The sequence below is a fragment of the Ascaphus truei genome, chromosome 4 (assembly GCF_040206685.1).
Source record: "Ascaphus truei isolate aAscTru1 chromosome 4, aAscTru1.hap1, whole genome shotgun sequence".
NCBI lineage: Eukaryota > Metazoa > Chordata > Amphibia > Anura > Ascaphidae > Ascaphus > Ascaphus truei.
In genome coordinates, this window is record NC_134486.1 from 85,183,910 (window position 1) to 85,211,634 (window position 27,725).

A 27,725-nucleotide genomic window follows, 5' to 3' on the forward strand; every position below is an offset into this window, starting at 1 on the left:
TTCCTAAATTGTCCCTTCGAGAATCAATAACAAAAAGGTCAGAAATGAAGTGACCTAATAATGGTTTTGCTACTGGGTTGTCTTCCTGTTTGCCACAGAACTCTTACCACTAATTCGCACTCTGATGCGGTGGACAGTATTCTTTCCAGGTCCATTTTCATGGCTTCCTCCAGCTCCTGCCGGATGGCTTCTTGAAACTGAGACATTCCGCCACCCGACATTGCTTTGCTAAAATCTGAAAGAGGAATTAGGGTGAGAACACAGTTCATCCAACTACAGGAACCTATAAAACACTGAAAAATGAACTTACTGAAATGGAAATCAATACGGAGTATAACCAAGAATACCAATTTAAAACCATTCATATTGCATAACTGATACCCAAAACATTATTGCCTCCTGAAGATCTCTTGCTACTTTTAAAAAACAGATCTTTCTCTAGGAAAAAGACCTGTATGCATTATGTGTGACCTCATCTTTATATGAACATCAAGGTGTGTGTATTTTATAGACACATGTACGTTTACCTATTAACAAGTGTGACAGAAACCAGGGGTTGGTAATAAACTCCATATACAGGGCTCCCAGGATACTGAACAGTTTCTGTCCTGTCTAAGCTGAACAGGGCAGCCTCGTGGTACAGGCACTCCATTCCACAGTTTGTCTGCTGCCTGTTTTCTGTCACCTGTCATGCTGATTAGAGTTCAGGTATATAAGACCTGTTTCCTGTTTCCTCTGAGCCCCGCCCAAGAGCCTGGAAGGCTGCTGAACTGCAGAGGGGTGAGAAAGCCTCTTTCCCAAATCGCTTCATTCATTCTGTTAGTTTGTCTAAAGACTGCAAAGGTACTTATTTTGTTGGTGGAAGTGGACAAGCCACTTCCAACTCTGAGTCAGGGACATCTAAGTTTAAGTTATCGCTCAGACGAGCAGCTTTTTGTTTGGCTTTGTTTTCTGTTTAAACTGTGGCAGTCTCAGTGCCTGGGACTGAATAAACCAGGCATAGCCTGTTTAAAGGAACAGTACGTGACGTCTCATCATTTAACCTACCCTAAAAGACCGTGTTCTAACAGTCCCGGACAGACGGCGGAGCCCCGGAGTAAGCCGTTTGTCACATATGGTGGAGAATGCGGGCAGAACACTGAGAGGTCTGGGGGTTAAAGAACTTTAAAAAAAAAAAAAAAAAAAAAAAAAGAAGGTTTTTTTTTCTCTCTCTCCAAACAAGATGGAAGACGTGGTGAGTGCGCTGGTACGCAATGTCGCTGTCCAGAAAGACGCGAATGAAGCCCAGCAACAGGCGAGTGAAACCCAGCGACAGCTGTTAATAGCCCAGCAAGAGACTAATGCAAACCAGCAAGAGACAAACCGCCTGCTGAGAGAGGAGCAAAAGCGGTTCGCTCAGGGCTTACAGCAGGAACTCGAGATCCTGAGGGGGACTATCAGTAACCTTCCACTGGCAGAGGCAGCCCCAGTTCCGAAAATGACCAGGGCAAGCCACTACCTTCAGAAGATGGGACCCTCGGATGATGTGGAAGCCTATCTTCTCACGTTTGAACGCACGGCACAGAGAGAGGGATGGCCAGAAGCTGAGTGGGCTGGTCTAATCGCACCCTTCCTAAGCGGCGAACCCCAGAAGGCTTACTTTGATCTAGAGCCAGCCGAAGCTAACGTCTATGCAAAATTGAAGTTCGAGATCCTCGCCCGCCTCGGCGTAACCACGGCTGTTCGTGCCCAAAGGTTTCACGCATGGTCCTTCACGATGGATAAAGCCACCCGAAGCCAGATGTATGACCTCATCCACCTCGCCCGGAAGTGGCTACAACCCGAGATCAACTCAGCAAGCCACATCGTGGAACGGTTGGTCATGGACCAGTTCTTGAGGAAACTTCCCTCTGCCTTACGCCGTTGGGTCAGTCGGAGTGACCCCCACAATGCGGATGAGCTTGTGGCCCTTGTAGAAAGGTACAGTGCAGCAGAAGAGCACCCGCAACCCACAGTCGGGGAGCAACCCCACTATCCGAGGTTCCAGGACTCTTCCAGAGACGGTAAAAGGGTACCGGGGTTAAGGGGCGCTGAAGAGCGGCGACCACCTTCACGCCGCTCCAGCTACAGTGGTTCGCACACTAAGGGCAATAGCCAACATGGGGAGCCGGGAAAAGGCTCTAAGTGGGACACAGACTATGTACCTAAATGTGTAAATTGTCATGAGAGGGGCCACACAGCAAAAATCTGCCCACTAAATGATGAGCCCATGCAATGCAACAGCGTGGAACCTTATTCGCTGTTGTCCCAATGTATGGGCCCTAGCCCAGAGGACCCCTTGAATAACCATCTGTGGGCATTTGTAAAGGTTAATGGTAAGAGGGTTCGGGCACTTCTTGACTCTGGGAGTATGGTCACACTAGTGTCCGAATACCTATTGCCCATTAAGAAGAAACAGGTAAACAGTTCACAAAGAGTGGCAATTTGTTGTATACATGGGGATAATCATGAATATTCCACTGAAGATGTTTTTTTTGAAACAGAATTTGGTTCTTTAGATTTCAAGGTGGGTGTTGTACCCAAACTGGCACATGATGTGTTAATAGGGACCGACTTTCCCCATTTTCTAAAAATGTGGTCCCCAGCTCAGAATAGCGCCCAGAGTTCAATAGCAGACCATAACGAAGTGTTAGAAGAAACAAATCCTTTCCCTTTTTCAGAAATGGAGGTTGACGAGGGCCCAAATAAGAAGGGGGAAAAGGAGGAGTGCTGTGAAATTCCCTTCCCCATCACTACTTTGGTAGGGAATACCCCAAATCAAGATGTTGATCAGGCACTTACCACCCCAGTACAGGATAAGACCCTCGCTGACCTAGAGGTCAGTCCTGGGAGTTTTAAGAAGGCCCAGTGGGAGGACCCCACATTAGCGGTAGCAAGGGGAAATATACGGGACCAGAATAGTACTCATGGCCAACCAGATAGGTCACTTGCTTACCCCTACTTCGAGGTAGAGAACGACCTAGTATATCGGGTTGATAAAAGAAAATCAGTTACAACTAAACAATTGTTGGTACCACGGACATTCCGTAACGTAGTATTACACCTCGCACATAGTCATCCATTGGGGGGACACCTAGGGGTGGAAAAGACAAAAGAAAAGGTTCTCCGAAGCTTTTATTGGCCTGGGGTTCTGGCAGAAATTACAAACTATTGTTCCTCATGCCCAGAATGTCAGATCACCGCCCCGTTCAAAGCATACCGCAGCCCATTGGTACCCCTTCCCATAATAGAGGTACCATTTGACCGGATTGCTATGGATCTAGTAGGACCCCTAATAAAATCTGCTAAAAACATAGCAAAAGAGTTAGTACTTCTGTTTTCCCGGGTCGGAATTCCTAAAGAGATCTTATCTGACCAGGGAACACCATTTATGTCCCAAGTAACAAAAGAGCTATGTAAACTCCTAAAAATCAAGCATCTCAGAACCTCAGTCTATCATCCACAAACAGATGGTTTAGTGGAAAGGTTCAATAAAACCTTAAAGAGCATGTTACGCCGGGCGGTCGATAAGGATGGGAAAAACTGGGACTGTTTGTTACCATACCTGTTATTTGCCATTAGGGAAGTTCCCCAGTCATCCACAGGCTTCTCCCCGTTTGAACTATTGTATGGCCGACATCCAAGGGGCTTACTGGATATAGCCAAAGAAACTTGGGAACACGAGGTTACCCCTTACAGAAGTGTAATAGAGCATGTTGCCCAAATGCAGGACCGCATTGCTGCAGTCCTACCCATAGTGAGGGAACACATGGAGAAAGCTCAAGAAGCACAAAGGAATACGTATAATAAGGGTGCTAGGGTCAGAATTTTTTTTCCAGGTGATAGGGTACTAGTTCTGGTTCCCACTGTGGAGAGTAAATTCCTTGCTAAATGGCATGGGCCATATGAGGTCTTGGAAAGAGTGGGAGAAGTAAATTATAGGGTAAGGCAGCCAGGTAGGAGGAAACCTGAGCAAATTTACCATATAAACCTACTCAAGCCCTGGAAAGATAGAGAGGTCTTGTTAACCCTAGTACCCCCAGGTCCGTCAGAGAATCAAGAAACTGACCCAGAGGTTAGCATAGCTGAAACACTGTCCGTGCATCAGAAACGAGAGGTCCAGAGTTTAGTGAGAAGGAACAAAGAAATCTTCTCTACACAGCCAGGTAAAACTAACGTAATTAAACATGACATAGTCTCTGAACCGGGGGTCCGAGTTAACCTTAAACCGTACCGAATCCCAGAGGCCAAGAGAGAGGCTATAAGTTTAGAGGTTAAAAAAATGCTAAAACTAGGCGTAATTGAGGAATCCCAAAGTGGGTGGAACAGCCCTATAGTTTTAGTCCCAAAGCCAGACGGTACAACAAGGTTTTGTAATGACTACCGGAAACTAAACGCGGTGTCAAAATTTGATACTTATCCTATGCCCAGGGTGGATGAACTTGTAGAGAGACTGGGCAAAGCCCGATATCTCACAACCCTAGACCTAACAAAAGGGTACTGGCAGGTTCCCCTCACAGAAAGGGCAAAAGAAAAGACAGCCTTCTCAACCCCAGAGGGCCTCTTTCAATATAAGGTGCTGCCTTTTGGCTTACATGGAGCTCCCGCCACATTCCAAAGAATGATGGATAAAATTTTAAAACCACATGCTCGGTACGCTGCCGCCTACCTGGATGATGTGGTAATCCATAGTGAAGATTGGCAGTCCCACCTTCCAAAAGTCCAAGCTGTGCTCGACGCAGTTCGGTCTGCTGGACTAACTGCTAACCCCGCTAAATGCACTATTGGTCTGGAGGAGGCCAAGTATCTGGGGTATTCTATTGGTAGAGGGTTACTCAAACCACAAACACTCAAAGTAGAGGCGATACAAAATTGGCCAAGGCCAGTCACAAAAAAACAAGTAAGGACCTTTTTGGGGTTAATTGGCTACTATAGGAGGTTTATTCCCAATTTTGCAACTAAGGCAACCCCACTAACCGACCTCACAAAAGCAAGAGGACCGCTAATGGTAAAGTGGTCCCCCGAAGCCGAACAGGCCTTTAGAAGCCTGAAAGAAGCTCTCTGTGCCCAACCAGTGTTGGTCACACCTGACTTCTCCAAAGAGTTCGTAGTCCAAACCGACGCATCTGAGGTAGGGCTGGGGGCGGTACTCTCCCAGGAGTCTCAAGGGGAGGAGCACCCCATCCTTTATTTAAGTAGGAAACTAAATCCCCAGGAGAAAAATTACTCCATAGTCGAGAAAGAGTGTCTCGCAATAAAGTGGGCTGTAGAGACACTCAAGTATTATCTGTTGGGGAGAAAGTTCCGATTGGTCACAGATCATGCACCCCTTACCTGGATGTGTCAAAATAGGGAGAAGAACGCTAGGGTGACCAGGTGGTTCCTAAGCCTACAGCCCTTTAAATTTTCTGTGGAACACAGGTCGGGGCACAAACATGGCAATGCCGACGGGTTGTCAAGGATGCACTCCCTAATATCCATGGTCGCTCACCCCTCGAGGTCTGAGCTGGGGGGGAGGATATGTGACAGAAACCAGGGGTTGGTAATAAACTCCATATACAGGGCTCCCAGGATACTGAACAGTTTCTGTCCTGTCTAAGCTGAACAGGGCAGCCTCGTGGTACAGGCACTCCATTCCACAGTTTGTCTGCTGCCTGTTTTCTGTCACCTGTCATGCTGATTAGAGTTCAGGTATATAAGACCTGTTTCCTGTTTCCTCTGAGCCCCGCCCAAGAGCCTGGAAGGCTGCTGAACTGCAGAGGGGTGAGAAAGCCTCTTTCCCAAATCGCTTCATTCATTCTGTTAGTTTGTCTAAAGACTGCAAAGGTACTTATTTTGTTGGTGGAAGTGGACAAGCCACTTCCAACTCTGAGTCAGGGACATCTAAGTTTAAGTTATCGCTCAGACGAGCAGCTTTTTGTTTGGCTTTGTTTTCTGTTTAAACTGTGGCAGTCTCAGTGCCTGGGACTGAATAAACCAGGCATAGCCTGTTTAAAGGAACAGTACGTGACGTCTCATCATTTAACCTACCCTAAAAGACCGTGTTCTAACAGTCCCGGACAGACGGCGGAGCCCCGGAGTAAGCCGTTTGTCACACAAGTTAATTACATTTTTCAAAGAGAAAAGGCATGGGCAGGGCAAGAATGTAAAAAAAAAAAAAAAGTTTGGTTTTCAGCCACACTACAAGATACAAAGTAATATGGCGTAAGAGGAGAGCCCAAGGGGACTTATTGTAGGTTTGTTCAGTTCCATTGTGTACATTTAAAAACGTGTGGTTTGTGTGTTTGTTTTTACCTTTTGAAAGAGCAGATCGGGCTTTCTTTAAACACATAAAGTAGCAATTCCCCCCAGAAGTCTAGATGTTATATAATGATAGTACTGTATGCCTCCTGGGCATGACTTGTTCATTTTTTTAGGGTTTTTCTAGTGTTCATTTTATTTATTTTTTTATGGAATTTCTTAAAGGGCGAAAAACTAAAATGCATATAATGGACTGCTGTTTTAACCAAGCACTAAAACATCTGGGCTTCAGAGAAGCACGACATGCCCTCGGGAATTGCCACACAAGCCACAGTTGTCAAACCAAAAAAGTTAGTAACTGGTTAATAATAATAATAATATTTATATATACATATACATACAGTATACAGTATGTTTTAGCATTGATTCCTGTGTAAATCAGTATTGCTGACCTGAAGAAGAGAGGAGAACGCTCGAAAGCTTGTCCTATGACATAAATTGTTAGTCCAATAAAAAAGGTGTCACCTAATACTGAAGAACTCATTTATTCTGCACATTCTTTTCTGTATGAAACACGCATTCTAGTTACATGGTAGGCTAAAGTGGGCAGCCCTCTGGGGTTGATCTACTCTGCCTGATCCCTTCAGCCTTTTTATCACACATTTCTTTTTTTACAAAAAGGTTTTACCAAAGATATTTGCTAAGCAGTAGAGGCAAACTTACTGAAAACGTAATTGCAGGTATTTTTCTACTTTTATTTTTTACACTTTGATCAAAATGTAAAAAAAAAACCTGTGTAATTTTGCAAACATTTGAAAATATGGGGGGGGGAAATAATTCAGCTTTCTAGCCAAAAATGTGGCCATCTCATGGAAACGCTCTTTTTCCATAAGGCACTTTACAGCAATGGAAGTCAATTGACAGCCCTTTGACTTGGACATACGCAGGTGTCCCCAGCACTGTACGTTGCCTCCAGGCAGTAGACTGCTTGGTAAATATGACTCAGTGTTTTCACGTTTTATAACCCTCTTAAATTCAAATGTGGGATTTTGGCTTGGTTTTCAGATAAAAGGACTTCAGTGATGATCATCTTTGAGGGGCAAATTTATTGCCTTATAATGAGGTCGTCTAAGGCTGCGAATATAGTAGGTGCGCGCGACAAATCGCATGTCGTGCGCCTGTCAGCTGAGCGATTTGTGGCCTGTGAGCCACAGCAAACGGGGAGGCGTGGCGTTACGTGAGCGGTTCGCCCTCATTGGCTGAAGCGCACACGTGACCGGGCCGTCGTGCAACTAAATCAAAATTATTTGTCTCCTCCAAAATCGCGCGCACTATGGCCTGCCTCAGAGGTACAGCCTTTTGTTCGTGGCGAGTATGGACACTGCCATGACAGATGCAGGGGGTAAGTGCATCTGCTCAGCGCGGCTCAGCAAGGCTCATCCCACTATGTCCCAGGCCTAATTCAGCATTCCTTGCTGTATACCAAGAAACGGAACACTTGCAATATAAAACAGGGATTGTGGATAAGGACGGGCATAATAGTAAAAACACTGGATTTAGGGTTAAAAAATCTATTCAGTACTTTCCCAGCCTTGAGAAAGTCATCATGTCTATTATAGATACAGATCACCAACTTATCAGCTCCTCTAATCAGGCAGTAACTATGCATGTAAACGCTATGGGGGAGAGTCAATGTTATTCAAGTCAGTTAATGCTGGATAGAAGTGCGATGCCCCGCAGAGACGTATCGAGAATCCTGGCGTATGTACAGTGCTCCAAATCTAAAAGCTTATACTAAAATAACAGAATATATTTTTTGGAGGCACATCTAAAACATTGTTGCTCTTGACCAGCCTACCGAACTCCAAAGCGCTGTATCCAGTCGTAGAATAGTGATGGCACTAGGGTAGGGCTCTTCAACTTGTAGCCCGCAAAGCGCCTTGCAAAGCCATTGGGGGTTATCTTACTCTTGCTAATTGTAGTGTTTTTTTGTTTTTGTTTTTTTTTAAAGACTAAAATTCACTTATAAGATGAGGTAATGTAAAGGCGAGTTATAATGTTGAAGTAGAATACATCTGAAGTCTTTAAATGTATCCAATCTTACATTACAATACTCTTGTGGCCCTTCTAATTCTATATTTTTTTGTTGGGGTCCAACCCCTTTGGAAAATTAATTGCAGAGCCCTGTACTAGGGGTACAAAGTACCATTGGTTTTAAATCCTGTTACTTTTTTTATGCACACTTACAATTACTCTTTGATGCTTAAGAATGGGCTCACATTAGAACGCAGTTAGCCTTACTATTTTCTAGCATACAGTAAATATGGCTTAAATCTTCCTCAAATACAGTGCGAAGAGATTTGAACAGTTCTTTAATAAATATACTGTAGCTACTTTGTTAAACCCAGCATAGTTTAAGCTTCTGTCGCTCGCTCCTCAAATACTATTACTATGGTTTTGGTAATTACGGTGGGTTGGGGTACAATTAGGTATGGGAACATTGCAAACCATCATTAGTGTCTTAAGAGTTTTGTTATCTGAAAGTCTATTTACGCTAATGATCAGGTGCTGAGGAAAGTTGAAAGTGTACAGGAACACTCATGTGATGCAACATAGTAATGGATCCAAGAGGTAATTTATTTCTCCACAAGCCAGCAATGCATCTGAACATCCAGACCAGCAGCTGAACATACAGAATTCATGATAGGAGTCAAATCACCAACTGGTTGTTTCCAAGGGAGCTCAGCGCCATTAACCAATGTACTGTAGAGTGTAGCTTGCGTTTAAAAAACAGCCAGATGTAATGACATTCACATGCACATACAGTATAAACAAATACTGGGACACAGCTGAATAAGTAAGTGCATTAGCTAAATAAAAAAAAGTCCACAAATCAAAAAAGGTCATAGACCAGATACATTACCCAGAAACACAGGTTGCGTGGGATGCACGTGGCAGACAGTATTCAGTTGAAGCATAAAGTCTATTAAATCAAGTCCATGGCGAAGAAACCGACGTCGTAATTCACAAACGAACCGTTATTCTGCCCTGATGAAGGTTCGTTTGTGACCTGAAACTTCTGTTTTTCCGGTCATGGACTTGGTTTAATACACTTTATGCTTCAACTAAACACTGTGCTGCCCTCGCATAAAATCGCTAAAGATCTGCTATAGTTTACCAAACATTTGTGAGATTGAGGTACATTAAACATGGAGCGAAAACACAAAATCTCTGCCTGAATAACGAGAGAAAACAAGTGCTTAGGAATGAAGAAAAATAAAGATGTGATCGAAAGAGGATGCATGGTGCTTCTGCATTGAGGTCGGTGTTTGTGCTGACAGAATAAAGGGGTGTTATGGAAAGAGAGCATCACGAGATGCTTAAAAAGGAGCAGTTCCGTTTTTTTCTTTTCCCTATAGATGGAAAACTGGGGTCTTTCAGAGTTGAACCACATTAATTTAAGGTCCAGGGACCTTCTGCTTCCCGGGATAATTACATCCGTAGGTGCTGCCAGTAGCATGCCCTCCTGGGTGAATATGGAGGCTTAAATCACCCAAATGCCCAGGAACCAATAGGAAGGCGCAACATCATTCGTTGCAGCTTCCTATTGGCCCGCGTGATATGGTGAATTCAAAACCTCCATGAAAGAGGGGGTCCCTAGAGCCGAACTTAACACGGGTCAGCTCCAGAGACCTCGTGCTACCCCACCTAGGGAGAGGGGGTAATATTTGCACATTGAATTCCACATTAAATAACGTAATCTTTGGGGTAAGAGGTACAGATCAGGAGCTTTCAATGTAAGAGTACACAGCCCGATTGGGTCAATGAATAAGCAGAAAAGCCTATTTCAACCATTTGCCACTGAAGACGACGTTTATGAACACGCCTAAAAATCGGACAATGTGAAACTGGATGTTCTGGCTTTTTTTGTAACCGTCAGCAAAGTGGCAGAGCTAGCATGGAATGTCCGTCCGTCCCCCCCCCCCCCCTGGATCTACTACTGCAGGAAGCTTATTTTAAAAGTTGGACTAGATCCAAGACAGCAAGAGGCTCAACGTATACGAGGAAACTTTGAACAAAATTATGAGAGAGTACGTAAACCAGGATTTCTGGAAAAACTACTTAAGAAAAAAAGAAGTTTTATTTTATTTATTTTTTTAAAAGGGGACTTTCCTTACGTTAATTAAAACCTTTTTGTACTTTAAATCAAACAGAAGTTAAGATTTTCCTTTAAGCAAACCCGGACTTTGCAATTGGTTTCTTAGGTTTAACAGCTGGGGAATCCAGCTGGGAGTGCTCCGATTTGCGCTCTGCTGTGTCATAGGCTGCGTCCCAGCTAGCGCTGACCGCGCAGAGCTTGCCGCTTTTAATTACATAAATGTTTATCTGCTAGTCCCCACTCATGCGGTGCGCGCACGCACGCTCACTCGAGTCGCGCTTGAGTAAACAAAAAATGTAACTTTGAAGCGCACGCAACGCCCGACACCCCCCCCCACCCCCCCTAGCAGGAAGGATTAACATGGCCTTCTTCCCCCAGCTTAGGTAGGACAAAAATAACTGACCGGGGATACGGTCACCTCCAGAATTTTGTTGTCCAACCCCAGCTAAGAGGAGCTTTAGTTATGGCTACCATGGAGGATGTAGAAGAAAATAGAAAATTGATACCCAATTTACCGTATTTTCCTTTTCCTGGAAAGTCCATCCATGGTAGTGCTCACCAATGGGTTAAGTTCCACCCTTCAGCTGAGATAGGACAGAAAAAGATACCTGGCGGAGGACCTATAAATACCACTCTTTCCTCCTCAGGTAGCACTCCGTACAAAAATACTGAAATATACAACTAAAAACATTAATATCTTAGATCTAAATTGGGAGGGAATTGGCGAGTACTGCTATGGATGGACTCTCCAAGAAAAAGTATGGTAAGTTGGGTATTAATTTTCTATTTTCCTGGTTGTCCTCATGGCAGTGGTCACCAATATGACTTGCCGAAGCACTACCCATAAAGAAAGAGAAGAGGGTGTTAGGGGGCGGGGGTAGGGGGGCGGGAGTACTAGAATAAAAGATGACACTCCCGTGACTTAAAATATGATTTTATTTAAGTGGCGACAATGGACTGCAGGACCTTCCTGCCAAAGCATACTTCTGCTGAGCCATGAACATCCAAAGAATAATATTTAAAACGTATTAAAATTGAAGACTGCGTCTTCGCTGCCCATGGCCCTTGTCGAATCTGCTTTTTCCAGCTCTGGGGCTGTTGAAAATCCATCCACGAATCTTGGATTTGGGGTTGGGCTTAACTGTCTCCTCTGTGCTGACCAACCAGCCGTGCGGTGAAATGAACTCCATACCCTTGATAGGTGTTGGTGCAATTGGACTGTGCTTCGTGCCTTTATGAAAATGTTGTCCAGGTAATGAAATATCTGTATTCCGGCTTTCCTTTATTCAGCAATGTGTTCAACACCTTTGTGAAAGTTCTCCATGGAAGTAGAGACTGAAGGGAAGAGCTCTAAATTGATAGTGAGCTACCCCAATATCAAATCTCAGATACTTTGTCTGTGGTATATGGGTATGTGGAAGTAGGCATCATTTAGGTCTACTGATACAAGGTCAGTCTATTGGGGAAACAATGGTTTTGCGGGACATAATTTTGAATTTCCTTACTTTAGCAGCTTCCTTACTTTGTCCACCCCTCTTAGGTCCAGGATAGACCTGAATGTTCCGTTCGTGTTCTTTTTACAAGGAACAGTGGCGAGTAGACACCTCTGTATCTTTCTTGTATTAGAACTGGTTGGATCGCACGATCATTCATAAACTGCTGGATACTGCTGATTAATGCCTGTCTGGCAAGTTTGTTTCTCGGCCGTCACGATCTTACAAAAAAACTTTGTGGTATTGTCTTGAATTCCAGACAGTACCCCCTGCAGACAACATTGAGCACACAGGAATACATAATTGTTTAAGCCCAAATATCCAGAAATTGCCAGAGTCTTCCTCCTACTTGGGATGTTCAAGCTCCCCTCATCTCATGCGAACTTCCCAGTCGCTCTATACAAGGGTCACCTTCATGGCCCACAGAGAAAAGCTCTGGCCTCAGTGCTAGGAAGCAGTTCTCATGCCTCGGATATTGGCCCTCTAATTCAAATTTGTGGCATCAAATCTCCTTTTCCTTCCTTGAGGTAGGAACAGACTTTTGCCTTTGGAAGCTCTCTCAATAGTGAAATCTAGCCAATGCAAAACAAATGAGGTTCCTCGAAAGAAATAGAACACAGAATGCTCGTCGAGGATGAATCTGCCTGCCAAGGCCGTAACCAAAGCACTCATCTGGCTGCGACTGTGCTAGTTTAACTGAATCCAGCGATGCTTCCGCTACAAAATCCGCAACCAGTTTCAGTTGTACACTGGCGACACACTTTATTGCAGTGTGGCCAGTACCGCAAGCCGGGAGATTTCCCGGCTTGCAAGTGGCAGCCCCTCGGCGTGCCGCGCGTCTCCGATGCGCGGTCACGCGTCATCGGGTGCCTGCGCCCCCTGCACGCACGTCCAGGGCTCCCCGAGGGACCCCTGGTGTCCCGCGATGTGGGGGACGGCGGCAGGGGGTTCCGGGGGACCCGGCGGACCCGGAGAGGAGAGGGGGAAGCCGCAATCGGCGGGCCTCTCCTCCGCTGCTTCGGCGCGCGCCCGGCACCCTCCGGCGCGCGCCAGGTAACTGCTGCGGCCGAGAACGGGCAAATGCTCGAATAAACTCGGCCGCAGCAGTATGCTCCCACTATCTGGGATCTTTTAACTCCCTTCTCCACATAAGCAATCCATAACTTTGTTGCGCTTGACACAGATGTTATGGCTATAGAAGGCCTGAGAGGTAAACGATTTCTTCAAGGCATTCTCATCCGCCTGTCCATAGCATCTCGAAAGGAGGCTGCATCATCTACAGGCAAAAGTTGTTCTTCTGGCAAACCTTAAACACTGCCGCATTCACCTTTGGGGGGAGAATCCCATGCTTCCACTTTTTCCCTCGAATAGGTAAGTTATTGAAAAGGTCCTAGTCAAGGATGCCTTCTTAGCCGCCTGGGACCATTCTACCATGATCATATCCTTCACCACATCGTGAACCAGGAAGGTTCTTGGCTTCCTATGTAGGATCCTGAATAGGCTATCCCTAGCAGGTCATGAAGGGGGAATGCTCATCCACGCTCTGCAAGATCTCTTACTGCTTTGAGAAGTGGGACTATGAGCTCTAGATCAAAAGGTGGACGACTCCGCTGTTTAAAGCTCATTTTCTGATGATTCTAATTCCAGGAGGGGCTATAAGTCCTCTCTGTCCTATCTCAACTGCAGGGTGGAACAACCCGTTGGTGACCACTGCCATGGGGATAACCAGGAAAAAGAAGGAGATTTGCATTAAAAGGAAGCTTTTACTGAAGACATTTTTTTTTTAAACTGAAGGCTACTTTTTTTTTAATCTCTTAGAATGTGTTTATGAAAAGCTTTACATGCCGGTCCAACCTTCAGTTGCTTTGGGTGCCTTAGATTGGTCTAAGCTTCAAAAACCCAGCTCTCAGAAGAAGCCTAATTGACATCTGAGCGCTCGTCAAAATAAAATATATAGACAGGATTGCACCTTTTTAATATGCTACATCAAGCGCAAATTCAGCAATATTGGTGTTCATTTTACGCAGAAGAACTTCATTTTTTAAGATGACACCTTTTATTATTATAGCAAAGCAAAAATGAGACTGGGATATTTATTTCAAGATCACTTCAATTCCGGAATTGTGCGTCATGCTCTGCAGACTGTCTTGAAGAAATCAGGTCATACCTGAAATGTTGGCTTCTACATCCAGTTTGAGAAAGTACAACCCTCGTTTTAACCCACCGAGGCCATTTGCATGTTATATGATGGAGAAATAAATAACCAACTCTGATTCCAGCTGGTCACATACAAAGATATCTTCCTGATAACTGAACGACATGTGAAGTCATGATTACTGACAAACAATGTACAGGCATACCCCGCTTTAAGGACACTCACTTTAAGTACACTCGCGAGTAAGGACATATTGCCCAATAGGCATACGGCAGTTCACGCATGCGCCTGTCAGCATGTCCTGAACAGCAATACCGGCTCCCTACCTGTACCGAAGCTGTGCGCAAGCGGGGAGACTATTGAGACTGTTACAAATGCGTTAATTACATCAGTTATGCACGGATATGACGATTGCAGTACAGTACATGCTTCGATAAGTGGGAAAAGGCAGTGCTTCACTTTAAGTACATTTTCGCTTTACATACGTGCTCCGGTCCCATTGCGTACGTTAATGCGGGGTATGCCTGTACACAAACACAAAAATATACTCTTTGCATTCTCACAACACTGTTGTAACAAACACTGGATCGCCCACATTGGCTCCAGATGATGCAACCCTCCAAGTCGTAAGAGGCCCATTTGAAACAAGAGCGGGGTTATATGCAGTAGAGCACTCGTCTAACCCATCGATGTCGCTTTGCAAGGATTTAATTAGGAACAGATTTGCTCTGCAAATACAGGAACCCTTTCCCTTAGACATTCTTATGGAAAAGGAGACAATGAGGTAATTGTACTTCCAGATGCATACAAAAGGATCTCCAGTACATGAACATAGTGTGCATATAATAGATTTTATTTTTAATTTCATTATTATTGCACAACCCACATGCTGAAATTCAAAGTTTGAAAACAACAGAATCGATCCTTTTTAGTAAGAACAAATGGTTTCATTTTTTTCTCCTTTCAGTTTAAATCCATATCTTAATCCTCCTTTCGCCAGCAACTTTTTTCCCTATTGCCTGCCCTCCAAACACTCTTCTGGAATTTGGCAAAGAAAAAAAAAAAAAATCTATTTCTTTTCACTCTTCTTCGGTTGCAGAAAGAGTTCACAAGAGTTATATTTCCAACACTAAAACACACATGTAGACAGAAAACGGAGACAGCTGTTATTCTCATTTGCCTGATGTTTCAAATAGTAGAATATTGCTATTCTTTGTCTTCGTGTTAGTCTTACAAACAACTTTGGCAGTTCTCACACTTCTGAAAACACAGAGCGGATTCAGTCCCCACAGACATGGAGGCAAAATCCACCTAGATTCATGGTCAGAACTCTTATATATTAGCATTGGTTCACCAATCCATAATCAGAATTAATTTAAAAAATAGTGTATCCTAGACATAAAAATGTACACAAGCTCTTAATTCTGTAAGCAAACTGCAATGCCAACAACCAACCCCTTTCAAGCAGTTTGACAGTAACCAAGGGAAATGAATCACGTTTTCCAATTGTACACAGTTTTGTTAGACATATGAATCCGTAAAATACCATGTACAAACACCCTTCCATTCCAAAATATCTACCCTTTCTGTGAAGGTGTAGGAACATCTGATCTGACAAACAGTAGATGCTGCAATATATAAGCAAAAACCAAAATATTAAGGGTGCTCCTATAGTGAAGTGAACTTGTGATGTGCAAACAATGAACAATATATAAAACAAACTAGTTTTTACTAGAAAAAGGTTGCTTTTGCTTGCTTCATTCATTTTAACATCGCCGGAAGAAGAGATCAGTGTATCTCGAAAGCACGCACAAATAAAAGCATTTCGTTAGCCACAGAACGGTACTATCTATTTATTTTTTGAAAGAAGACTACTAATTGCTAATCAGAAACACACGGTCAATGTAAGGATAATATTAACCCCTATATGTTCCAATTAGTAGTCTTCTTTGCCCTGATTGGTTCATCTTACTATAAAACTATGTACCCTATCTATGCTTTTATCTCCTGATGAAGTCTCTTTGAGACGAAACGCGTAGAGAGTGTTGTGTGGAGGTTTTACTGCCCAGTTTTATTATATTTCCACTCACTGGCTTGCTACAGCAATTTATTGCGTTTTTTGGAAGTATTACTCTCAGCTGTCCACTCGTTGCATACATGGGAACTTTTTCCGGTTGAATCCACTGACGTCACTGAGTTCTCGCGGTATCTGGAGCTGAGTACTCACTGTGTGACGCAGGATTGAGAGGAAGGCGGCGTCCCTCGTGTTCCCCGGGCTCCGGAGGTATCCATAGAGGCTGCTGCAGTGTACCTACACCGGACACTATACCAAAGTCATCTGCTACCGGGTTCCTGCGTCTGGCTGGCTGAGTTTTACTCAAAAATGCTTTTTATTAAGCTACGTTTGTGAGTGTGCATTTCTAAATCCTTGACTCCATAAATATATTGTTATACCTTTTACGCTATGAGTGCGCCTGTTTTTATAGATATCTTCAAGGAAGTGGTGTTCCCTTCAATCGGGCTGCAGAGACTCTTTTGGATAGCAATTGGAGCATTTTTTAGGATTTGTATATTTTTTATTATATATTTTTTCTGGACTTTTCATCTGTTATTTTTATATGTTTGTGTATTGTTTGTACTATGTTTCTCCACCTTGTATAGTATAGGATTTTTTTTCATCATTTATATTCATTTAGTGGTTTAGGTTGGCGCCATTTTTTCTTTTTGTTGTGATTATATATATATATATATATATATATATATATATATATATATAATCACACACACACACACATATATATATATAGCTGGGTCTATCAGCTAGTGTATAATATATTATATATATATATATATATATATATATATATATATATATATATATATATAGCCGGGTCTATCAGCTAGTGTATATATATATATATATTTAAAAAGGCACCGAGGTGCACACACTTCGTGCTTCCATGATAAAATCGAACGCAAGAAAAGACAAGCATTTGAGTAGACTTCCAGTGCTCGCTTTCCCCTTCCACCATAGATCAGGTCTGTTGTATTAGTCAGATCATCCCTTTAATGACCGCTTTGTGCTGATACACACACTTTAGGCATCTATATTGTGATGCCACATGTATTTTTAATTTGAAGCGTTTTAGTAGTATTAGGATCAGCTTAATCTGTTTTACCGGTTTCTTTGTAGTTTCCACTTGTACTTTCTTCTACACCACTGAGGAAGTGACCCTGAGGTCACGAAACACAGAGTGGAGCTAACCTACCAAGCATTGCGCAGACGAGTGTGGAGGCAGAGACAAGCTAGACACCTAATCCGTGAGCGACGCGGACACTCTGGAACAAGCAGGGAGCTGAATACTTTGGTTCCAGCTTCAGAACACTGTCGCCAACACGGTTCTTGAATGCCTGCGCATGTGACAGACAGCATTTTATATGGGCACACAAACAGTCAAATTAAATTGCAAGTGTGTAAGTAGATGAATGTGCATACTAAATTGTATTTAGATTTACACTGCTGCATATTTCTCGTTCCTGCGGTTCACTACGGAGTTGCCATTGTAGCAGCTGATAACACCTATTTACAAGTCGTTTATTGCTCCTCATTACAAGTCGTTTATTGCTCCTCAATCAACAACATTGCTAGCCTGCGTAATTTCTATATGAGCAAATAGATTTGAAGGTGTTTGAACGTTAGTGCACTGTGTGTGCGCTTTTTCTGTGGTTTACACAGAAAATGAGGACTTCAAAACTTTTGCGTTTCCTATGAATATATGGTTACACTGTAAAACAATGTCTCTGCAAGATCAGACAGTTGGACTGGATATAATTCTGGCCTACATACCAAATGAACGGGCCAGAATGGGATTACCTGCTCCTGTATGTTGGGACTGTGACTGTTCTCTATGCCAGGGCACATAGTGCCTGATGCTACTGTATTATGGACAATGAAGAGGTGTTGAAGATGACTATTAGGCCGCGGACATGGTAAAAAATACCGCGCTGAGCCGTGCTGACGCTCATGCTCTCCTGCTCAAGCAGGAGCTTTTGTGTGACCTGGCATGAGCGTCAGTGGGCGCGCGAGAGGCGGGTGGTGGGACTAGCGCGCCACGTCACGGCGCCGACGTCACTGAGTGCCATTGGCTTTTGTCGGTCACGTGACCGGCCCTCCGCTTCCCTCAGTGCGAAAACTAAAATCAAATCTGTCTCCTGCAATTCCGCACGCCTCGGCACGCCTGCGGAAGCGCCTGCTAAAGCCACAAACATACCAGATGCAGGAGGTAAGTGTGCTGGCTCAGCGCGCCCCTTTTTTTACCATGTCCGAGGCCTTATACAGCACGGATGCTCAACTCCAGTTCTCAAGCCCCCAAACAGGTCAGGTTTTCAGGATATCCCAGCTTCAGCACAGGTGGCTCTATCGGAGGCTGTCAAAGACAGAGCCTTTGATTGAGCCACTTGTGTTGGAATATCATGAAAACCTGACTTCTTGGGGGGGCTTGAGGACTGGAGTTAGCCACCCCTGTTATACAGGACACTACTCTATCCATCATGAATTTGGCCTGAAATGTATTGCATGATTTCAGGACACCTGTCATGGTCTGCTGCTGATGGAAAAGGTCTTCTACCCAGATCAGAGTATTGTGGACTGCTATACATACAACAATCCCTAGTGGATAACAACTGAAGACACACACACGGTACTAGGAATATGCATGGTATAAATTGGCTTGGACAATAAGATATGCACATTGGCAGTGGTTGACAAATCACCAAAAAATCTACTCGCAACACAAAAAAAATCTACTCGCCACCTAGTACCAAACGTGTGCTGCTTGGGCCAATATTTACTCGCCCGGGGGTTAAATCCACTCGCCCGGGGTGAGCAAATGTATAGGTTTGTCGAACACTGCACATTGGAATCAAGTGGGATTGCAAGATACTGTATGCACCGAGGGCTACAACTAGAGTCACATTGCAGTTGCTGCTGTGAACCAAGCTAACTCAGTTACCCGGATGACTTAAATTAAACCATTACCTACTGCCGTGTGCACCAGAGACTTCAATTGATGGAGCTGGATGAATGCTGGCGGGTCGAGGGGACACAAGGTATCAGAGCTATTGAACGTGAACTTATGTGCATAAACGGTTAGATCTACTCCGCGCTTGTAAGATTACTACTGCTTCGGTTAGACGGCAATAATTGGCAGAGGTACAGCACACAGAAAACAAGACGCGAGTGATTATATACGCTGATGGTTGTGATTGGATCTGCAGCATAACAAGCCGTAATGCTGCAATTGGATTTACAGAATATCAACAAACCGATTAAGAGGGAGATATTAGTTTATTTACCTCTAGAGCTATATATCCCCATAAGTGAAACATCCACTAGTTGTTGATTTCTGGCTGGTATATTGAAGATGCACAGGTTATGTGAATAAACTATACCTACTGTATATGTCGTGTGATGTTATTTAGGAATATTTGGGGTTTTGCAAATTGTTATACGTGCTTTTTATGCTAGATTTCTTGTTTCCACTGTCTTATATTTTAAATACATGATATGCTCTGGCACACGGCATGAGGGGGCGCGCATTTCGCGACTAATCAGTTCAAACCGATTCCTCGGCGCAACGTTCAAGTCACGTGAGCTCCATGATGTCACAGACACACCCCTACGGCGCGTCTACCTTGTCCACAAAATGCTCCCGCTTCACGCAGGTGACGTCACGTGTGCGCATGCCTCCGCACGGTCGAAGGCTGTATGGACGCAGCCTTAGAGTATTTACACTGTGTTCTAGCAACGCCCCGATGAAGGTCTCATTTCGGTCCCCAAAACGTTGGTTTATGCGGTCATAAATCATTTTTTTGTTGCACATCTGCCTGTGCTGCCTCGTTTTTTGCCTGGATCTTGGGTTTGGGTAAGATAGATACACACACACACACACACACACACACACACACACACACACACACACACACACACACACACACACACACACACACACAATACACTGGTAGTATTTGCCATCTGACGATCAGTCCGTTTGGCCCCTGACCCTTCTGAACAATAAATGGGACGTACTGGAATCTGTCTGGGTTAAAAACACAAGATACGACTTCGTTTTCCCACCGGGGAAGAATACCAGGCCGGTGGACACAATGGCTGCCACCACGATCAGCATAGCTCTGGTGGGGCCAAAGAAGGCAGAGTTTTTCATCGTGAAAGTGACTTTGTGACCATCAGTGAGCCTGCGGGTATATTTGTAGTTTGTGTGTCAAAACACCAGCACAAAAACTGAAGATATCTTGGGAACCGGAGAGTTCCTAAAAAAGGTCAGAGGGTCACAAATCAGCCTCAGATAGAAAAAAAAAAATAAAATAAAGTCTTGGTAGTTCGGTTATGTATTGCTTCTTTAAAATGCTAAAATGACTCCCATGGCCGACTTGAGCTTAAAACAAGAATAAAAATGTTCGATATCTACTCATAACGTATTATTATTGTAATATTAGCACCGTATCGGTATATTACCCAACTTTGACCTAGAGCCCAGTATTCTGAACTCTGCAGGGGCTGTAGCAAATCAGTTGGAAAAAGTGGACTCTCCAGGAGGTCAATGGTAGCCCAATGAAAAGACTGCATATCTCATTATCGAAGGACCACCTGTTCATCTTGATGGTTACAATGCCCTGTCAGGATCTTAAGCCATATCACCTAAGTGGAACAGAAGTGCCATATTTGATGTGTGTTGCTCCTAAACTTAGCCCGCTCTATCCACCTTTAAGACCCACCTTAAAACACCACCTTGATGAAGCATACGAGTAGCTCCATAGCTGATACTTAACACCTCATACATAAACCTTGGCCCCTTGCAGACGCACTTAGGAGAACACCTTCCTACTGTCTCTGTACTTGCCAATTAGATTGTAAGCTCTTCGGGGCAGGGACACCTTTTCCTAAATGTCACTTACTGTAGTGCCGACGAGTATTCTAAAACTAACCTGGGGCAATTCCCAACAAGACCCAGGTACATGCTGGGTGCATGCTGCAACATTTCAGTTACATTTCTGCAGACAGACTAATGGCCCATCAGATTAACAGCGGGGGTCCCTGGCAGTCCCATTCAAACTGAATGGGACTGCCAGGGATCTCTGCTGTTAGTGTTAATCCGATGGGCCATTAGTCTCTGCAGAAATGTCACTGAAATGTTTGCAGCATGCACTCAGCATGTACCTGGTTATAGCCCCAGATTTTCCAAGGCAAGTTTAAGGCAAGTTTTAGAATACTCGTCGGCGCACCTGTATGTCTGAAAGCACTTCCTCCCATTAATGTGTTATTTATATGATTATCACGTGTATTACTGCTGTGAAGCGCTATGTACATGAATGACGCTATATAAAGATATACATAAACGCACACACAATTAAACAGAGGCGTTTTAAGAGGTGCGTGACTGAATTTTTTTTTTGGGGTTTGTTTTCTTTTGCAGATGTAATTAATACTCTGCGTTAATAATCATTGTACTTGCAGCTGCTTTCCATTTTCTGAATACAAGCTCTTTTCAAAGCTTACAGAAATTATGTTGTTTTTTGGTGGTTCTGTTGACTTATTAGCAAAAGGGACGCTCACAATTGTACTTTGTAAAGCTGCAAATCAAAGACAAAATTGGTTGATCAGACCCTAGCTAATTGCTAAAATGGGGCTGCTGCCAAATATGTCATTTGAGTCACAGAAGTTCAATACCACCAATGAAAGTAGAAAAATGGAAATTGTATGTATGAGAGCCATGACCAACCTTCATAGAACATTTTCCGATTTGCAAAATTGAATTTTACAATCAAATATTGAATCCTGATGGCATGTTCATTGTATTGAAGCTTTGTTTGCATTTAAAGAGGTAGTCACAAACTAGACAGGACAAAATACCATCAATGTAATTGGCTTGCTTAGAAAGTCTCAGTCATATACCACATTACTTATCATTGCACACACTTGTTCGGCTAATGACCCCAACCAACATAAGCTAGGTACATAGTACAGGCGCATGGCGACACGAGTGATCTGTGGACTTCCGATCACTTGCGTCACCAGGCTGGTTCGCCCTGAAAAAAACAAAAAAGTTTGTCGGCTCAAAATTCTGCTGCGCGGTTGCTCCAAATCGCGCGCACTATGGCCACTGCCATAGAGCTGCTGAATTTTGTTTGCGCCGCACACCGTCGCTAGCACTATGGATGCGACCATACTGTAATTACTCTGAAAACAGAGAGCAAAAAACAAAAACTGACAAATGTGACCAAAATCTTCTCCAGCAAGGTGCCGCAGCTTCACGGCATATAAAATAAGGGCCTTATTCTATATATGCCAAAGGAGCCGTTCAGGCTTTTTTAGTTTCAAAATCCCCATTGAAGTTCAACGTCAAGTTGGGCATTAAAAATAACCCGAGGGGCGTCCGCGTATACAGAATAACCTCGTCCATTTTTTTAGAAGCTTTGAGTTTGCGCCTACTGCCTCCCACCACCTCGTCAGTAGGAGACCGGACCACGGAGGACCCGGGCAATAGAGGCAACACTGCACCTTACAATAAAATATTGTGATCAATAGTGACACTACATTAATGCAGAAACGGTTCTGCAAGCAAGGACAAAAATACATAGAAAATTAGGGCTACCTGTTCCTCAACACATGGGATCAAGGGGTAGGGGGGGTGGTTAAATAGCCAATGAGGGGGGCAGCCAGCTTGGGTTCCAGGCCGACTACCTCAGTCACAGGAGGTATCTGTAAAAGTCACATTTAGAATTAATTTGTAAGAGCAAAATGTACCTTTATACAGGGAAGACTTTTCCTTTTTTATTATTCCAGGGCACATGTTTTTCTCTTATAGTGTCAGAGAAGCTGCAATCCATGTGTGCTTTGCATTGTATTATCTTTTAACAAGGATACAACTATTTGAAACCAATGTGACATTGAAGAGGTGGAATTTATTACCCTCGGAGACAGTGATGGCCAACACAGGAGATAAGATATCCAATCTTTACTTGAGCATATTACAAAGAAAAGGAATACAGGGACATTACAAAGGACGTTCTAACATTAGCAGAGCATTTACACAGGGAGGGGTCTGCAGTTCGCAAGGAATTATATTTACTTATAAAACAACTGGCAAATGTTGCTCTAGGGCAGTGTTTTTAAACAGGTGTTCCTAGGAACCCTTGGGTTCCCCGGGCATCCCTAAAAAGCTCCCTGCAACTCTCAGGTAATTTGAAAATTGTACCAAATACCGAATAATTTACAATGCATCTGATGTCAGACACGCTATTAGAGAGAGTTGGGGTTCCTTACAATGTATCTGATCTCAGACGCGCTATTAGAGAGGGTTGTGGTTCCGCAGAATTTCACAATATAATTATAGGGTTCCTTAACCAAAAAAAAAAAAGTTAAGAAAAATAAATAATAATAAAAAATTAAAAAAAACACTGCTCCAGGGTTTTTGTTTGCCTTCTTCTGAACCGATGTAAATACACTGGCAATAAACATAGGTTGAACTCGATAGACTATAGGGTTGGGGGGAAAAAAAACACGTCTATGTAACTATTTACTGTTTGAGTACAGTATATCACCCCATTAGAATTTAGCAAAGGATGAATTCGATGGATATGTGCCTTTTTGAACCAAAAAGTACAACGTTACCATGTTAATGTGCACTGCAGCTACCATACACTGCTTTAAAAAAAAAAAAAAAAGTATTCTGATGGTGGACCCATATGTTTCACTCATACTTTGCATTGTGCTTATTCAAAATGTATTTTAAAGCTGAAGACAGTGAAAGCGCAGGAAATGTACAGCCAGCACTAATTTTACGACTTCCCAGCCAATAACTGCAACTGCTGCATTTACTACTGAACCCAAGCATGTTAAATGAAATGACTTTGTTTGTTATAAACCGAGTGCAAGAGGACAGCATCTGGTCCCAGGCACCCCGTTAAGAGACTATGCTGCCACACTGGTACTATTAACCATCTGTCTGTTTGGCCCCTGACCCTTCTGAATGTAAATTATAATGGGAGGTACTGGAACCTGCCTGGGTTCAGAACTCCGTACTCTAGGATATATAGATATATAGGAGTGGTGCTCGCATGTGTGTGTCAAGCAAAATAGCATCTTATTTTCGATGCATCGACTTGGTGAGAGTCCAGAATCATCCCAATTCAAATAAGGCGAGTAGTAGGTTGCACTTAGTCAAGGAGTTATGAAGGTAACATGGACATTTTAACAAATCTCCTATTTTACACATAGTGATGGTGGGTCAAGCTAACTCTCTGACCCTCCTGTCACGTAAACCCTAGTAGCTACAGGCAGTGACAGGCTATCCTGGGTTTAAACCCTCATGCACCCTCCCTGATAGGCATACGATGTGGTAACCTTGGGTCTGTATGGCAACCAATGCTGGTGCTGATCCGGTACCCTCCCCTTTGAATCCAGGAGGCGGCTCCCTAAATTATAGTTAGGAGTCCACCTCTGAGGTGTGAGAAGTCAGCCGAGCCCTACCCTTCCTGGGGTAGGAGTGTCCAGCCCTACTCTTCCGGGGGTAAGGAGTTCCAGTCCTTCCTATCTATGAGGGGAAGGAGCAAGACAAGTGCTCTGCACTAGGTCTCTATTATTACCGCTGGCCATCCATGGGCCTGATACAGCGTATGCATCGATGAAGGAAGGTATTGTCATCGGGCAGTGAGCATCAATAAAAGGGGTGGGGATGCTCAGGGGGAACATGTGTTACACAAAGAAAGCAGCAGGGGGTTTCGGAGGGACGGGACGCAGACCCTTTGTCAGGTGCAGTGATAGTAGTGACAACATATAAAACTGTAACAATGGTATTTGGGATCACGGCTAAATTTTTATAGCTTCCAATGAATGAGCTTCAGATCAGAACCAACGCTAATACCATCCTAGACCCAGTTACTAGTTTTAAATATTTGGGTATATGGTTTGACTCCCATTTAACATTTGGGATGCACATTGATACCCTGACATCCAAAACCTATGCCAAACTAGGGGTACTTTATAGGATCAAATCCTCCCTAAGGCCTCGTCCCCACTGCTCGCGGCAGCAAGCACTATGGTGTGCGCTGCGCGAACAAGATACAGCCCTCTATGGGACCGGTCCCAGTCACTGCCTGCGTGCGTCTGCACAAAGCGGCGATGCGCGACCACCTTTGCCAAAAGACAAGATTTTTGTCTTTTGGTGCGGCAGCAGAACGGTGGCCACGTCACGGTGGCGGTTCAGCCAATGAAGGCAAACCAGCCAAGTGACGTCATGGCCACGCTGCCGCCACGATCTCCTGCTCTTCTCTGGACATGCAACCACAGATCGTGGCTGAAACTGGTGCACGTGCCACTAGGCAACCCGACGCACGCATGCACGCAGTGACTGGGTCCGTAGCCAACGTCTGCTGGTCAGAAAGCGCATTGCACAGCAGATGCTAATGCCAATTATAGACTATGGAGACATCGTATATGGCACAGCACCCCAAACTCACCTTAGCAAACTTGATACCCTCCACAATTGAATATGCCGCTTTGTTCTCCAATGCAACTACAACACACTGCGAAATAATCAAAGAACTAGATTGGTCATCACTGAGTTTAGGTGAAAAGTTCATCTTTCCTGTCTTGGGCAAGCTACCCGCCTATCTGAACAAGCTACCACATGCAGCACTTATCTGAGATCTGACTCCAAAAGAAAATGGTCCCACTGTTCAAAGTATCCGGTCACTCCTCCTCTAACTGTGCTCACGCATGAGCTTCGTCAGGTGGTGATAAGCTGCACCTACGTCAGACTATAAATACCAACGTGACAACAGAATAGAGTTGTCCTGATTGAGGTTTAATATCATACAGCCAATGTATACCATGCCAAAAAATGCCTCACTGTAATGCAATAATGCATATAAATCAGACTAGAGAGGGGGCAATTGAACCCACATAAGGTAGTAGGTTATATACTTGGATTGATGCAGTCTTAAGTCAATAAGTATAATATCTGAGTTCAATCTACATTGTCTGAAGTAGGTGCTTGGAGCATGAAATTTAAAAAAAAATATACCACATAATTCCAGAATTAGAAAGTAATTAATAATATCAAAACATGAAGCTGTATATGTATGTGCTTAGCACCCGCTTTTGTTAATCTTGGCCAGGAGTGATCTTTCAGACAGGCACCCTATATTCATATGAATTAAAAGGGGGGGGGGAAAAACAAAACAAACAAAAAAAAGGTGTTTCACAAAATGTTAATGATTCTCTGCAAGGATTGATCAAATATGTATCGCTCTTCATTTTAAAACTACATGCAAAACTTTGCATCCACTCAGTTAAGTTCATGTGTTGGGCTTTAGTAAAAATCGGTATTGTCCAGATGGGCTGGTCTAATTTTATAATAATCTTGTGATCAAAATTGAACGTTGTCCTCTTTGAGTACCCCAGCTACATGTGAATCCAGGCAAAAAGAGGTTTGGTCATGTGCAACACTTAAGGGGTGAAAACAGTTTCACATCTCTTGAAAAATGCAAATGTATCCAGTTCCACCTCAAGCTATGACCAATCAGTGCTACAGTAGATTTAGAAAAATCAGTGAACATGTAACGCTCATTCAGGATGGTCATATGAAGGCTGTTATGTCCTTCATAATCAAAAAGAACGTGTACAGACATTAAAAAGCAATGCATCATTCTTGTACATCAATAGATACGGTAAAACATTTCTTTCTGTTCCATTGGTCCACGTAGGAACCTAAATAGGGCAATCCTGCCCAGTTATATGGCTTTATAAAGGCCTTACACTGGATAGTAATACTGACTGTATCCTTCTTGCATAATGTAACCAAGAAGATTGTTACTATTTAAGATAAGCCTGTAGTTTCTATATACAGTACTGACTTGTTCCTTGCTTTTTAAAAGGGCAACTTTACAATAAGTAGAGTGGCATTTTCTAGCTTTTGAGATACCAGAACATTGTTTATTTTGTACGAATTGCTCCTATTAACCCCATGAAGGAATTGGCACACGCTAGCTTTCAGAGATCGCCTTGTCTGTAAAGCACTGGCCTGTGTGGGGCAAAGTCCTAAATTCCAAATCAAACACTGACATGTATCGATCTAAATAGATTAGTATTCTCCCCCACCTCTGGCCCTAATCAGAAGTGCTCTTAAGACAAATATTAATATTCTATATAGTGCACAAAGTACACGGACTATTACACACACAAAAAGATTGCGTTGATAGCAAAGCATTTTGACAGCTGATCCTGCCTCGGTGCAAACATGCACAATACAGCAATGCAGCAAAGTCATTTCTGCTCCTGAAATGACCTCCAGATCCTGTGAACTAATTCCTGCTCTTTCACAAGCAGCTAAATCAAGGAATCAAACCACGTACACATCACCTCCAACAGAGGCTGGTGTCTAAAAATAAAAACCCTGCCAGAACCAAAATCAGTAATAAATAAGGGGAGGGGGAAGCACTCCAGTATTTTCTGCTGCTTGAAGATAAGAGGCATGTGAGGATGGCTTCTGGCTCATCTATCCCCATGCATCTACTCCAGGTCCGCTCTTAACCACTCTGCTCTGCTAATCGGTAGCTAACAGTCTTCCCACTGCCATGT

General features: G+C 43.6%; 1 protein-coding gene across 2 annotated transcripts in view; it reads right to left on the bottom strand.

Annotated features, from left to right (window-relative positions):
* Positions 1-27,725, bottom strand: part of UGP2 (UDP-glucose pyrophosphorylase 2) — a 73,737-nt gene that overhangs the window by 42,801 nt on the left and 3,211 nt on the right. For both annotated transcript variants that reach the window (XM_075596136.1, XM_075596135.1), the window contains exon 2: positions 108-235. In XM_075596136.1, coding sequence (XP_075452251.1) covers positions 108-221 — 114 coding nt within the window. In that variant the 5' untranslated portion in view covers positions 222-235. The remainder of the gene's footprint in view (positions 1-107; positions 236-27,725) is intronic.